This window comes from Bombina bombina, chromosome 3, assembly GCF_027579735.1.
Source record: "Bombina bombina isolate aBomBom1 chromosome 3, aBomBom1.pri, whole genome shotgun sequence".
Lineage (NCBI taxonomy): Eukaryota > Metazoa > Chordata > Amphibia > Anura > Bombinatoridae > Bombina > Bombina bombina.
In genome coordinates, this window is record NC_069501.1 from 969,150,883 (window position 1) to 969,164,220 (window position 13,338).

At 42.2% G+C, this 13,338-nt stretch overlaps 1 protein-coding gene across 4 annotated transcripts in view; it reads left to right on the plus strand.

The window, feature by feature from the left end:
• PRPF40B (pre-mRNA processing factor 40 homolog B) overlaps positions 1-13,338 on the plus strand; it is a 296,834-nt gene that overhangs the window by 199,084 nt on the left and 84,412 nt on the right. For all 4 annotated transcript variants that reach the window (XM_053708036.1, XM_053708037.1, XM_053708038.1 and 1 more), the window contains 2 exons: positions 11,933-12,049; positions 12,133-12,270. In XM_053708036.1, coding sequence (XP_053564011.1) covers positions 11,933-12,049; positions 12,133-12,270 — 255 coding nt within the window. The remainder of the gene's footprint in view (positions 1-11,932; positions 12,050-12,132; positions 12,271-13,338) is intronic.

Consider the following 13,338-nt stretch of genomic DNA (forward strand, 5'->3'; position numbering starts at 1 on the left):
AGTGACATGTTATGGGCTCATAGGCTGTTATGGAATATACAGGTTTCACTTTCACTTTGAGAGCCATGCAGCTTACAAGCTTGGTGTGCTTTCTCATAGCAGGGATGGTCCTGCATTGTGCAGCATGTGATTAATTCCCTTTTTCCTGACCGGGTGTCTATCAGAGAGGAGTCATAAATCTCTGTACTGTCTGGGTCATAGGAGGTGGTGAGTGCCCAAGCCATTGGGGTATAAGGGTGCCGTTTTTTTTTTTTATAAAATAAGATGTTTTATTTCTCTAGTTCTCTGGTTATTGCACTAGTGATTGAGGATTCTGTTGCATTCCTAATGAGTAATTCCTGTTTAAATGGTGAGGAGGCCTTAGTTCCGCCCTCTCAATTATGTTCCATATGCCTTTATAATGTAACAATATTAAACATGTTTAAATCCACGGAGCCGTCCACTTCTGAGGAGTTGTCGTCCAATTAGGTGCGTACCCTACATTCTTATATCTCTACACATGCCGTTTTCCCGTAGCATTGCTGATCCTCCATCTGAAGGGGGCCTTTTTTTCACTAGACGTTTTTGCGCAGTTCAGACTTCAGAGTATGAACATTCTGGGTCGGAATCTGCTGCCTCTAAACCTCCGGCTGCGGAGGAACCAGACTTTAGTTTAGGAATTTGCGCTTTCTTCTAAAGAAACTTTTTGGCGAATTCAGAGGTTTCAGAGGCCAAATTGCCTGATGAACCTTTAATTCCTAAATTAGATAGAGTTTGAGGACAGGGTGGTACCTTATCCTTCCCTGCTCCTGTTAGATGGCGAACAGGATCCATGGTTCCTGGAGATCATAGCTCAGGGTTTACAAGATAGGTTTTAAGTCTCAGCTACCCAAGGGCAGATTCCTCCTGTCTTCCTGACCAGAAAGGAGGGAAGCCTTTCTGGGGTGTGTACGGGATCTGTCCTCTAGAAATTATTGTCCCGGTACCTATCGCAGTTAGAGGTTTGGGATACTATTCCAACCTTTTCGTGGTCCCTAAGAAGGAGGGGACTTTCCGTGCGATTCTGGACCTAAAGTGCTTAAACAGGCTATTAAATGTCCCCTCATTTAAGATGGATACAATAAGGTCCATTCTTCCCCTCGTTTGAGAGGGGTAGTTCATGACCACGATAGATCTGAAGAATGCTCCCTGCTCGTACCAGTCCTCAAGGACCATCTCAAGTTCCGAAGGTTTGCATTCCTGGACCAGAACTTCCAGTTTATTGCCCTTCCGTTTGGTCAAGAAATGTTTTGAAGAGTGGGCCATTCGTAATATCTCCTCTGTCTTCTTCGTTCCCATGAATGGCAGATAATCTAGAGAGAGTTCTCTTATATCAAGTACCAGGGTAGAATTCTCAGGTACTATAATATTCTCCATAGACATGAGACTATTTCTAACAGACCAGACACGTTGCAAGCTAGTTTCAACATGTTTTGCCTCCAGATCTCCTTAAGGTCATCTGTTGCTCAGTGTTTGTAGGTGATTGGTCTCATGGTGTCAATTTCCTTTGGCAGGTTTTCAACTGCGCATGCTAAACTAGTGGAACGGCGATCATTCGGATCTGTTTCAACAGATTTCTCTGGACAACCAATCGGGAGAATCGCTCTCTTGGTGGTTTTGTCCGGATCACTTGTCCTGAGGGACGTCCGTCTCAAGACCATCCTGGGTGATTGTGACTACGGTTGCGAGTCTGTCAGGATGGGGAGCTGTTTGGGATGCCAGGAAGGCACAGGGCCTAGGTCTCAGGAGGTAAAGCTCCCTCCTGATCTTATTTTGGATCTATACATATAGATGCTCTGAAGGCTTGGCCTCTGCTGGGTTCGTCCCAGTTAATCAGATTCCAATCAAACAATATATCTTTGGTGGCTTACATCAACCATCAGGGGGGAACGAGAAGCTCCCTAGTTTTGAGGGAAGTATCTTGGATTCTGGGGTGGGGAGACCCGCATTTGTTCACTGTCAGCGATCCACATTCCAGGTGAGGACAACTGGGAAGCGGATTTCCTCAGCAGACAATCCTTTCATCCGGGAGAATGGTCTCTCCATCCCGATCGTTTGCAGAGATTTGCAAGAGGAAGATCTTATAACATCTCAATATCAAGCTACCCAGATAGGGGTCGAGGTACAGGGATCCTTAGGCGGAGCTAAAAGATGCATTAGCGGTGCCTTGGAGGTTCAATTTAATTTATCCTTTCCGACCGTTAACACTACTTCCTAGTGTAGTGGCTCGAGTCAAGCAGGCGTCAGTGATACTGACTGCTCCGTCTTGGCCGTGAAGTATATGGTTTCACGGATCTAGTGGGGATGTCATCATCTCCTCCGTGGAAGTTACCTTGTCGCAGGGATCTGCTGACCAAGGTCTCTTTGTTCATCAGTGTCTAGAGTCTCTGAGGCTGACTGCGTAGAGATTGAACGCTTAGTCCTAGTCAAGAGAGGGGTTTCTGAGAGAGTTATTTTTACACTCATTCAAGCTCGTAAGCTGGTTTGCTTGTCGCATCTATCATAAGGTGTGGAGGACCTACTTATTCTGTTCTCCAGGATGAACTGGAGAAGGACTTTTCTGCAAGTCCCCTGAAGGGACAGTTTTAGGCCCTGTCTGTGTTACTTTACAATAGGTTTGCAGAGCTTCCAGATGAGCAACCATTTGTTAAGGCTCTGCTGGGATCAGACCTGTATTTAGATCTAAATTAGTTTTAAAGTGAAAAGGGAAAATTATTGACTATGATCATTTTTATTCAGTGATCAGAGTTTATTATATGAAGTACATATAGGAAGAGAAGTGCTCTCTATGGCAATTTATCACCTGAGAGCAGCCTCTTTTAGCCTAATTGTGCTTTTCTCAGAGAAGAACTTTCTTGAAGTGTATCAGTCTGATTCCGCCTAATAAGGTCAGTCCAGCCCCTAAATACCAGGTAATCCTTGGCTGAACAAAGAACATGGCAACCCCAGACCACCATTTCAGGTCTTCTTTGGGCCTTGTCATTGAAATGCATTTATATTCCTCTAAGCACATTGGGCATCACCCTTAGGGAGACTTCCCTAGGGTCATACACAGATACATACAGAAAGAGAAATGCTCTACCAGGAACGAACAGCAGCTCAGTAGCTTGTTCCATGGTGTTTTACCACCCAGGAGCAGCCTCTTTTAGCCTAGTTTTGTACAGAAAGACAAGCGCTCTCTCAGGAACGAACAACAGCTTATTAAATTAAGTTTGTATTTATTTTTAAAAACTTTGCTGTTTTGGTAAAAATTAATACAATTTTAAGTTATGTAAGTAAAGTTCTTAAAGGGACACAAAAAACATTTTTTTCATAAACATCTTAGCTAAAATTATTCTATTAAAAGTTATCACTAGCTCATTTATAGCTTTTACTGTGCATGCAGCATGTTTACATATTCTCTGTACACAGTAAAAGTGTTCATTAAAACAGTGAGAACTAATAGTCCTACACCTATAGCTCACACATGGTCTATACTCTTATTACAAATTCTAATGTCATATCTATGTATTACAAGTACTCTTGTTGATCTACCTTCTATACCCTACCCATCCCACAGGCCCCTTTCCCCCTTTTTTTTTTTTTTTTTTTTTTTTCTTCTCTCCCTCCCACCTTATCCCCCTTTCAACAGCTATACCCTATCACATTTCAACTAAGACTCAGGAATACACCTAAATTTCTAAGAATGTATCTGTAAATATGTCAATGTTGATGTGCTATGTTTTATTTAATTGATGGGGTTATCTCATACTGGTGATCCCCCTACCAGGGCTCCCATTGATTGGGATATTTGTGGATGCGATACCCTCACAAGTCCTGCTATCTCACCTATGTTATTTGGTCTATACATGCACTGTTTTCCTAGCAACACATGTCATAATGTATATGCCATCTTGTGTTGCACACTGCCTTGACCACTGCTAGACTACTAAACTTATTTATCCTATGATAGGATTGTGCACTATCTGTAGTTCTCTGCGTTGTTGAGATATGGTGTAGCACAATTGGCATATTTGTTCTTTCCGTTCGGGTTATTAATAGTATGTTCATGTTTGCAAGTCATTAGGGTGAGCCTGGCACTCTCAAATTTTGACCAAGGCTTGGGTGTGCACTTAAGCTTTCTAAGTATGTACTTGTAAGTATATCATTGCTAATGTGTTATATTTTTCTTGGAGGGTGGGGCAGCCATATATTGGCAATCTACTACCAAGTTTGGATTTAATACTGATTGGAACACCTATGTTTGTGATACCCTTCTGCGCACTGTTATTTTGTACATGTTATCTGTTTTATAATTTAATTTTACCCTAGTTGATACATAATACAACACTCATGCCATCTTGTGTCGTACACTGTCTTAGCCGTTGCTAATCCATTAAGCCTATCTATCCTATAGTGGGCTTGTGTCCTTTCATTAAATTGCAGCATCGCTGAGACATGGTGTAGCGCGACTGGCATTGGTGTTCTTTTCACTTGGTTATTACTACTATGTTGATGTTTACAAGTCGCTAGTGTGGGTCTAGCGTTCATAACCCACGTTTAACCTCCACTCCATGTCTTTATTCCTTTTCCCTTCATCTTGACAACTTACTACTAGACTAGCTATCTATCTCCCCCCCTTTTTTTTTTTCTTTTTTTTTTTTTTTTTTTTTTTTTTTTCTCTCTCCTTCTCCCCTTTTCAACCCCCCCCCATCCGCTCTTTTTCCCTAGATCCGGAGAGACGCTATCTCCCCCTCCTCCCCTCATCTCACATTGCCTCGACTCTTGTTGTCTCCTTACTTCTCTCTCTCTCCTTTTCTTTGCTACATACTCCCCTCTCTCACATGTTCAGTTACTAACTGAAGCTACCAGCTCACGTTGGCTACCCCCCCCACTTAAAGTACTCTGGAAGTGTGTTCCAGAGGCTACATATGCGGTTTACCTTGTTTATATACCGCATCCTTCGTGCTCATATTTTTGTTTTCTGTGTGTCTTGTTTTGTTTTCTCTTTCCCAGATATTGCTCATACCATTGGTCTTACCTTTAAGTTCTTTTTTGGACCGTACTGAGTTCTAACTACCCTTTTTTTTTTTTTTTTTTTTTTTTTTTTTTTTTTTTTTTTTCTCTCTCTCCCTCTTCCCCTCCCCCTACCCACCCCTTACCCTACCAGCCCTCCCTTAAATACCCCTTCCTTCATAACAATCCTCGACTTCCACTAAATAACCCCTTCGACTCCTGCCCATAATAAGTAGAAATACCAGTGAATGATGCCATTCTGCTGTGTTACCCATAATGTGCGGGGGCTCAACTCCCCGACTAAACGCAGTATCTGCCTTAGGTCTCTAGCAAAATCCGGAGCTCACCTAGTTTTCCTCCAGGAAACTCACTGGGTAAAGGGCGCAAAAATACCCATCCAATCTAAATTATACCCAATAGTTGAGACTGCTAGCTTTTCCCAGAAATCAAGAGGAACAGCTATTCTCATACATAAAGATATCTCCTATGAGAGTATTTTTGTTGACTCTGACCCCCAGGGTAGATTTTTAATTCTGGTTTGTAAGTTGGATGGGGTTATGTATACATTGGCCTCTTACTATGGACCCAACAAACAACATATCCGCTCACTTCGTAAATTTCTCCAGAAATTGGAGGCTTTGCGTCATGGTCTGTTGCTTCTCGCTGGAGATTTCAATGTTGTGTGGGATCCCCACTTAGATAGGCGGTCGGATACGACCCGCAAATCAATAAAACCAGTTGCTGAACTATCGCACAAATTTAGGAACTTGATTTCTCAGTTTAATCTGTTTGACGCATGGCGTGCCCTTAATTCTTCGGCTCGCGACTACACCTACTTTTCGTCGGTGCACCGTTCTTATTCGCGATTAGACTTCTTCTTTTGCGATCCAACTCTCTTGGACAGTGTGACTCGAGCCTGGATCCCCCAATGCTCTTGGTCAGATCACGACCCTGTGTATCTTAGTCTACGCTCCCCTACGGAACTCCATCGTTCCTCAACGTGGCGGTTACCCCCTCATCTATTCACTGCTCCTGGAATAGAAGCCTCTATTGCCAGGGAGCTTGCGGAATTTCTATCTTTAAATGATACCAATGAAGTAGATGACTTCACTTTGTGGGCCGCGTTGAAGGCGTACATTCGGGGGTCATTCATAAAAATAGCAGCAGCCGAGAAAAAGCATAGAGGGGAAACCCTGGCACAGCTCACTATAAGTCTCCGCAAGATCTCTGAGGAGCATAAGATAAATCCCACAGTTGCGCTGACTAAACAGTTAGCGGACCTCAAGACACGGATAGTTACACTGGAGACCGAGAGGTCAGCCATGAGGCTCTTGCGGCTTAAAGAAATCTATTACCACAAAGGTAATAAAGCCGACAGACTACTTGCTAATAGGCTACGCCAAAAAACCGCAGCAGCACGTATCCCCTCGTTGAAGGTAAACGGGCAATGTATTACAAAACCTAAAGACATTGGCAACGCCTTCGCGGACTATTATGCTTCCCTCTATAATTTGAATCAGGGAGACTCGACTCTCCCCCCAACGCCTGAAATTATTGACACATTCCTAGCCTCATTAAATCTTCCTTCGGTACCTCAGGACCGCATTGACTCCTTACAGAGTCCCATCTCACTAACGGAAATTAAGAGGGCTATCAAATCCCTCAAAGCTTTCAAATCGCCGGGGCCGGATGGTTTTTCGGACTTATTCTATAAAAAATTTCAAGCCCAGCTGATCCCTATCTTGAGACGTCTTTTTTCACTGGCAAGTGCGCGGGGAACCTTCCCGGCTGAATTCTTACAGGCCACTATTATCACCATTCCGAAACAAGGGAAGGACTCGACATTATGCGGAAGCTATAGGCCAATCTCATTGCTGAACCTCGATGTCAAGCTTTATGCCAAGATTTTGGCAGCGCGCCTTAACTCTTTACTACCTATATTGGTTGACTCTGACCAAGTGGGCTTTATCCTGCAACGTCAGGGTCCGGATAACACTCGAAGACTCCTGAATATCTACTTTGAGGCCCATAGATCGCGCCTACCCTGTGTCACCCTGTCGTTAGACGCTGAGAAAGCCTTCGACAGGGTGAACTGGGAATATATGTTTGCCGTCTTACGAAGATTCGGTCTTCCGGACCCTTTTATCACGGCGGTTGCGGCTTTGTATTCTACTCCGTCGGCAGTGGTTAAGGGCCTGGGATTCTGCTCCAAATCTTTTTTGATAACGAATGGCACGAGACAGGGGTGCCCATTGTCCCCACTCATATTTGCCCTTGTGATGGAACCCCTAGCTGAAGCTATCCGATCCTGCCCCCAAATTAATGGGGTCAGTATACACCACACAGAGCAGAAGACGGCTCTGTTCGCCGATGATTTAACAGTACTTATATCTGACCCTCTTGCTTCTCTCCCCCACTTGTTCTCCCTGTTGGATAAGTTCACCCTAGTTAGCTATTATAAGCTAAATGTTCTCAAAACAGAAGCTTATGCAATCAACATCTCGGAAGAGACCCTCAATGTGCTAAAGAGCACATACAAGTTCTCGTGGTCTACATCACATATTAAACACCTTGGGGTTTATTTATCCCATAATATCCTAGAGATGATTGATCTAAACTTTACCCCCCTATTATCTAACATCGAAAAAACTACTGGTACATGGAATGTTCCATCATTGTCCTGGCTGGGCCGGATAGCAGCTTTCAAAATGAGCCTCCTCCCGAAACTTACATATCTATTTCGATCGTTACCTATCCCAATCCCTAGACCTACAATCTACAAATTTCAGCAGTTGTGCAATAAATTCATATGGCGTAACAAGATCCCAAGATTAGCTACTAACATCCTACAACAGCCTTTGCTGGCGGGTGGAGCAGCTGCCCCTAATATTTTAAAATACCATGAAGCAGCCAGATTGTCTCACGTAACTCAATGGAACGCGACCTTGGAGAGCCGGTGGGCCGAAATTGAACAGGCATCCCTTCCAACAGGGTACACCCTGAGAGATCTGTTGTGGATCCCCAGACATTCCAGGCCTTCTACCCTTTTGGCTAACTCTATTGTAAAATCAAATTTGAAATTTTGGGACAAGATCCGCAACCTTCCGTCTATAGCACCTCACCCTTCGCCATCTCACTCATTGAGAGGGTTGTTACTAGCACTGCCGGATTCTCATCCTAATTTATGGCTTGCTTTGAATCTAACCAAAATAGCAGACCTCTATGTAGGAGATAAACTGCTCACTTTTCAAGATTTTATTCGGAAGTATAATCCACCCCTCCTCTTGCATTTTGAGTTCTGGAGACTACGCAGCCTCATCATCTCATGGGGCTTTGATAAAGGCCCCCCGAGAACCAAAACTAGTTGGGAGGTAAGATGGGACTCCTCGTCCCCCCCTGCTCGACTACTATCTATTTCATATCTTGTACTCATGAATCCCCCAGTCTTCTACAAATCCCCCCCAATCCGACGATGGGAATCCTCCTTAGCGGTTACGCACGAACCACAACAATGGCGAGTTGCAGTCCAACTCACCAAAAAAGCTATACATTGTACAACTTTGTACGAGTTGTTCCTCAAGATTGTTCTCCAATGGCACATGACTCCAGTCCGCCTTTTTAAAATCTCGTCTATTCACTCACCTAAATGCTGGAGGGGATGCGAGGATTTGGGAACCCCCCAACACATCTGGTGGTCTTGCCCACATATCCAGCCGTTGTGGCAAGAGGCAATCCAGTTTTGTTCTTCAGAGGGTATTAAGTTACCCATATCACCAAGTATCTGTCTCTTTCACATTTTGCCCAGGCAGCTGCCCCTGCCGCAAAGACTGTTCTGTATTTACCTATTCCTGGCCGTTAAATTAGCTATGGCCCGTATGTGGCTACAGCGCGTTTCACCCTCCTGGGAGCAAGTGACTGACATCTTACATTTTATCAAGAAAATGGAATCCTATGTTTCCCACATTCATGGTTCAATGGACCTCCAGGTCAAGATCTGGGCGTACGGCCCGAAATGACTCTCACTACCAAAAGTGCGGGAGACCCATGGCTCCCTACCCCTGGTCTTTTCTAACACTACATGACCAAATTTGTCCATCCAGCCTCCTATTCCCTTCCCTCGAATGAACCCCTTTCCCCCCTGCCCTCTTCCCCCACAACCTTCCTCCCACACACCCCACTCCCCCCCCCCTTTTTTTTTTTTTTTTTTTTTTTTTTTTTTTTTTCTCTTTCTTTTTCTTCTTTTTTCCTGTTTAACAACTTGATATAATCTCAGTATGGTTGATTAATATATTTGATTTCCAATATCCAATGGTTATTTTGTGATTTTGAGGTGAACAGCTATGACATAACCTTTATATTACACAGGAAAATGCTGATTTTTTTTTTTTCTGGACTACTAAAACAATGTCTGTCTCCTTGTGGATTCTGGCCTCTAACACTCCCACCCTGAGAGGTGGCGGGAAAGTTTGGGAGATTAACAGACAATGGACCTTGACACCCAGCATTTTCTATTATGCTTTTCTTATATGTAATTGTTCCATACTTTGTAATGTTTTACAAGTGCCGTATTATGTACCTTTGTCAGTTACATATATGCTCTTGAAGCTCTTATGTTCATTTATCTATTTCAAAAAATAAAAAATTATTTAAAAAAAAAAAAAAAAAAAAAAAAAAAAAAAAAACAGTGAGAACTTTTACTTGAAGCATTTCTGGTAAAACAATTGTGTACAGAAAAATGCTTCCGAAAACTGAAATACATTCAAGTGCATTTCAGGTTTGAGTTTTATCTCACCTTAACAAAAATTAATTCTGGTGGTTTGGCTCGTGTAGCCCATTAAAGAAACATTGTACTCAAACATTTTTTATAATGGATTTGAGATAGCAGCATTTACACATGTTGAATACACACATATTATTATTATTATCAGGTATTTGTAGAGCGCCAACAGATTCCATTCTAGTGCAAATATTTAATTTCTTGGCCATGCAATTCTATCAGGCCCATTTATCAAGCTCCGTATGGAGCTTGAAGGGCCGTGTTTCTGGCGAGTCTTCAGACTCGCCAGAAACACAAGTTATGAAGCAGCGGTCTAAAGACCGCTGCTTCATAACCCTGTCCGCCTGCTCTGAGCAGGCGGACAGGAACCGCCGGAAATCAACCCGATCGAATACGATCGGGTTGATTGACAGCTCCCTGCTGGCGGCCGCGAGTCAGCAGGGGGCGGCGTTGCACCAGCAGCTCTTGTGAGCTGCTGGTGCAATGTTAAATGTGGAGAGCGTATTGCTCTCCGCATTTAGCGAGGTCTTGCGGACCTGATCCGCAGTGTCGGATCAGGTCCGCAAGCCCTTTGATAAATGGGCCCCTATGTGTCTAACCCCCCGCAAAGGGGTTAAACGTATATTTATATATATGTTTGGGAGTAGCATGAAAACAGATGTTGAGCCAATCAGCAGCAATAGTCAGTGGCTGTGTTCTGCTTTAAACTGCGGTTCTAGTTTTTACTACCTACTAATCCTCACTTGCTGATAAAGTCCACAGCCTTTGCATTACTGGTGGAGATTGAAATGTCTCTGCATGTTTGACAAGAAATCATTGATTTATTTAGGACAAGAACAAGTTTTTTTATTAATATATTGAAATCCTATAATAAAAACTGTTGACTAAATGTCCCTTTAAAGCCTGAGCCCTGCAACCTATAAGAGCATGGGAGGGAGATTTAGAGCATCGATTACTATTACCTCTTATAGGGCAAGATAAGCGCGTTATGAGTTTTCTGCGCGCAATGTGGTCTATTCGCAATCAATTTCCATTGCGCAGCCATTACTAGTTTTGAAAAATCGCGATTGTGCGCGCGCATTTGCCTTTTCCGCAAAAATCTTTTCCGTGCTCGACGAGCTGTAGTTAACAGTTTTGCGCAACATAAAAGTTTTAACGAAACACTTCAAAAATACATTACAAAGTACAATTACACTCATATTAACACTGTCTAATGAAAATGATTTAAAAAAAATATTGCACACAAAAGTTATAAGGGCTAAAAAGCAGGGATTTTACATTGACATACATACACATACATAAAGAAACATGCATTTATATGTATAGAGATATGTTTATGGAGATAATGAAACGATTTTACATCACAATCTTATGCACATTAAACAATATCTCAGAGGGATTTTCAAAGCGATATTCGCATATAGATCTCAAGATATATAGACATACTGTATACAGTATATAATCGTATACATATCTCACTATAAATAGCTATATCAGTCAAAAAATCATCACATATATAGAGAATTATTTATTAAGAAATAAATAGAAAATATCCCGTTACAAAAACATTTTTGCAATATGAAATATTCGCATTTTCATGCACACTTTTCAACGAGAATACGTTATATTAGGGTTTTTGTGTTTTTTTTCTTTCTGTTTGTCTTCTCCATTGACCTCTATGGGGAATATGTGCACGCAATTTGGCTGTTTAGAGAAGTTATTTTTCAACTTGTAATAGCTGCGCAACTCCAAATGCGAAAAAGCCATAACGTGTGCAGTGTTTTCGCAACTGATTTGCCGCGTGACTTGTAATCTTGCCCAGTGTGTTTTGTTTATTATGCTCTGAACAAATAACACACTCATCGTACTCAGGTTCTGAAGTGTGAAATGATAATCATTTGGCTTAATGTACAACCTCACATTTTTTAACCCTTTGGTTGATAGAGGCATTAGCTATGCATTTCTTAGCAATGTGTTGCAACTCTTTTAAGCAGTCAAGAGGTTAAACTCTGCAGACATTGTGAGAACTATATTGCTTGGATTTCTTTTCTGCCATTCTCTTGTGATTGCCTTTAGCTGTTGTAATTGTTGTATCATAATTTTTGTTGACATAGGACTCTTTTTCTCTTCTCTCTTACCCAGGATCGGAACTTCAGTGTGGAGGTGAATACTACTTTTGAAGACTTTGCTCACGTAATCAGTTTTGACAAGCGAGCCGCAACATTGGATGCAGGAAACATTAAACTGACATTTAATAGTGTGAGTGACAATGGCTAAGAAAGGATGAGCAGTATTGGGTGGTTTAAGTCATAAGATTCACACAGTTGTTTGATTTGGCCTAGTTGCTGGAGAAAGCTGAGGCACGAGAACGCGAGCGGGGGAAGGAGGAAGCACGTAAGTTTAAGCGGAAGGAAGCTGCATTTAAGAACATGTTGAAGCTGGCAACACCTACTCTGGAACCTGATTGCAGCTGGGATGATGTGAGTTGGATTTGTGCTAATACTAATTTTAAACTTGTTAATGTTTGTTGGCTAGATAAAGCACACAATACTATTGTAGCTATTGTAACATTATATACTTATTTACTGTATGGTAGCAAAATATTGGGAAAATTAGTTTGTTTTGAAAGTGTATAGTACTGAATAGCCTTAAACAGTCACAGAACTCTCATGTTATCATGTATAAGTGTTTAGTATCTACTGGTCTTGTCTAAACACAATATCAGACACTGTCGCCTGAATATGTCAGAAAAAAGATTCGGCCAGATTACGAGTTTTGCGTTATGAGCTATGCGGTGCTACTGTGCAGTTTTTTTCTCACTGCTCACCTGCAGCGCTGGTATTACAGGTTTTTACAAACCCGGCGTTAAAAGGCAAGAAGTGAGCATAGAGCAAACTTGTGCTCCATACCGCACTCCAATACCAATGCTGCTTAAGTCAGCGGTGAGCTGGTCGTACGTGCTAGTGCACAATTTCCCCATAGACATCAATGGGGAGAGCCGGCTGAGAAAAAGTCTAACACCTGCAAAAAAGCAGCGTAAATCTCAGTAACGCAGCCCCATTGATTCCTATGGGGAAATTAAAGTTATGTTTACACCTAACACCCTAACATGAACCCTGAGTCTAAACACCCCTAATCTTACACTAATTAACCCCTAATCTGCTGCCCCCAACATCGCTGCCACCTACATTATACTTATTAACACCTAATCTGCCGCTCCGGACATCACCGCCACCTACAATATATTTATTAACCCCTAATCTGCTGCCCCCAACATCGCTGACACCTACATTATATTTATTAACCTCTATTCTGCCGCCCCCAATGTCGCAGCAACCTACCTACACTTATTAACCCCTAATCTGCCGCCCCCAACGTCGCAGCCACTATTCTAAATTTATTAACCTCTAAACCTAAATCTAACCCTAACATCCCCCTAACTTAAATATAATTTAAATAAATCTAAATAAAAATTACTATTATTACCTAAATAATTCCTATTTAAAACTAAATACTTACCTATAAAATAAACCCTAAGCTAGCAACAA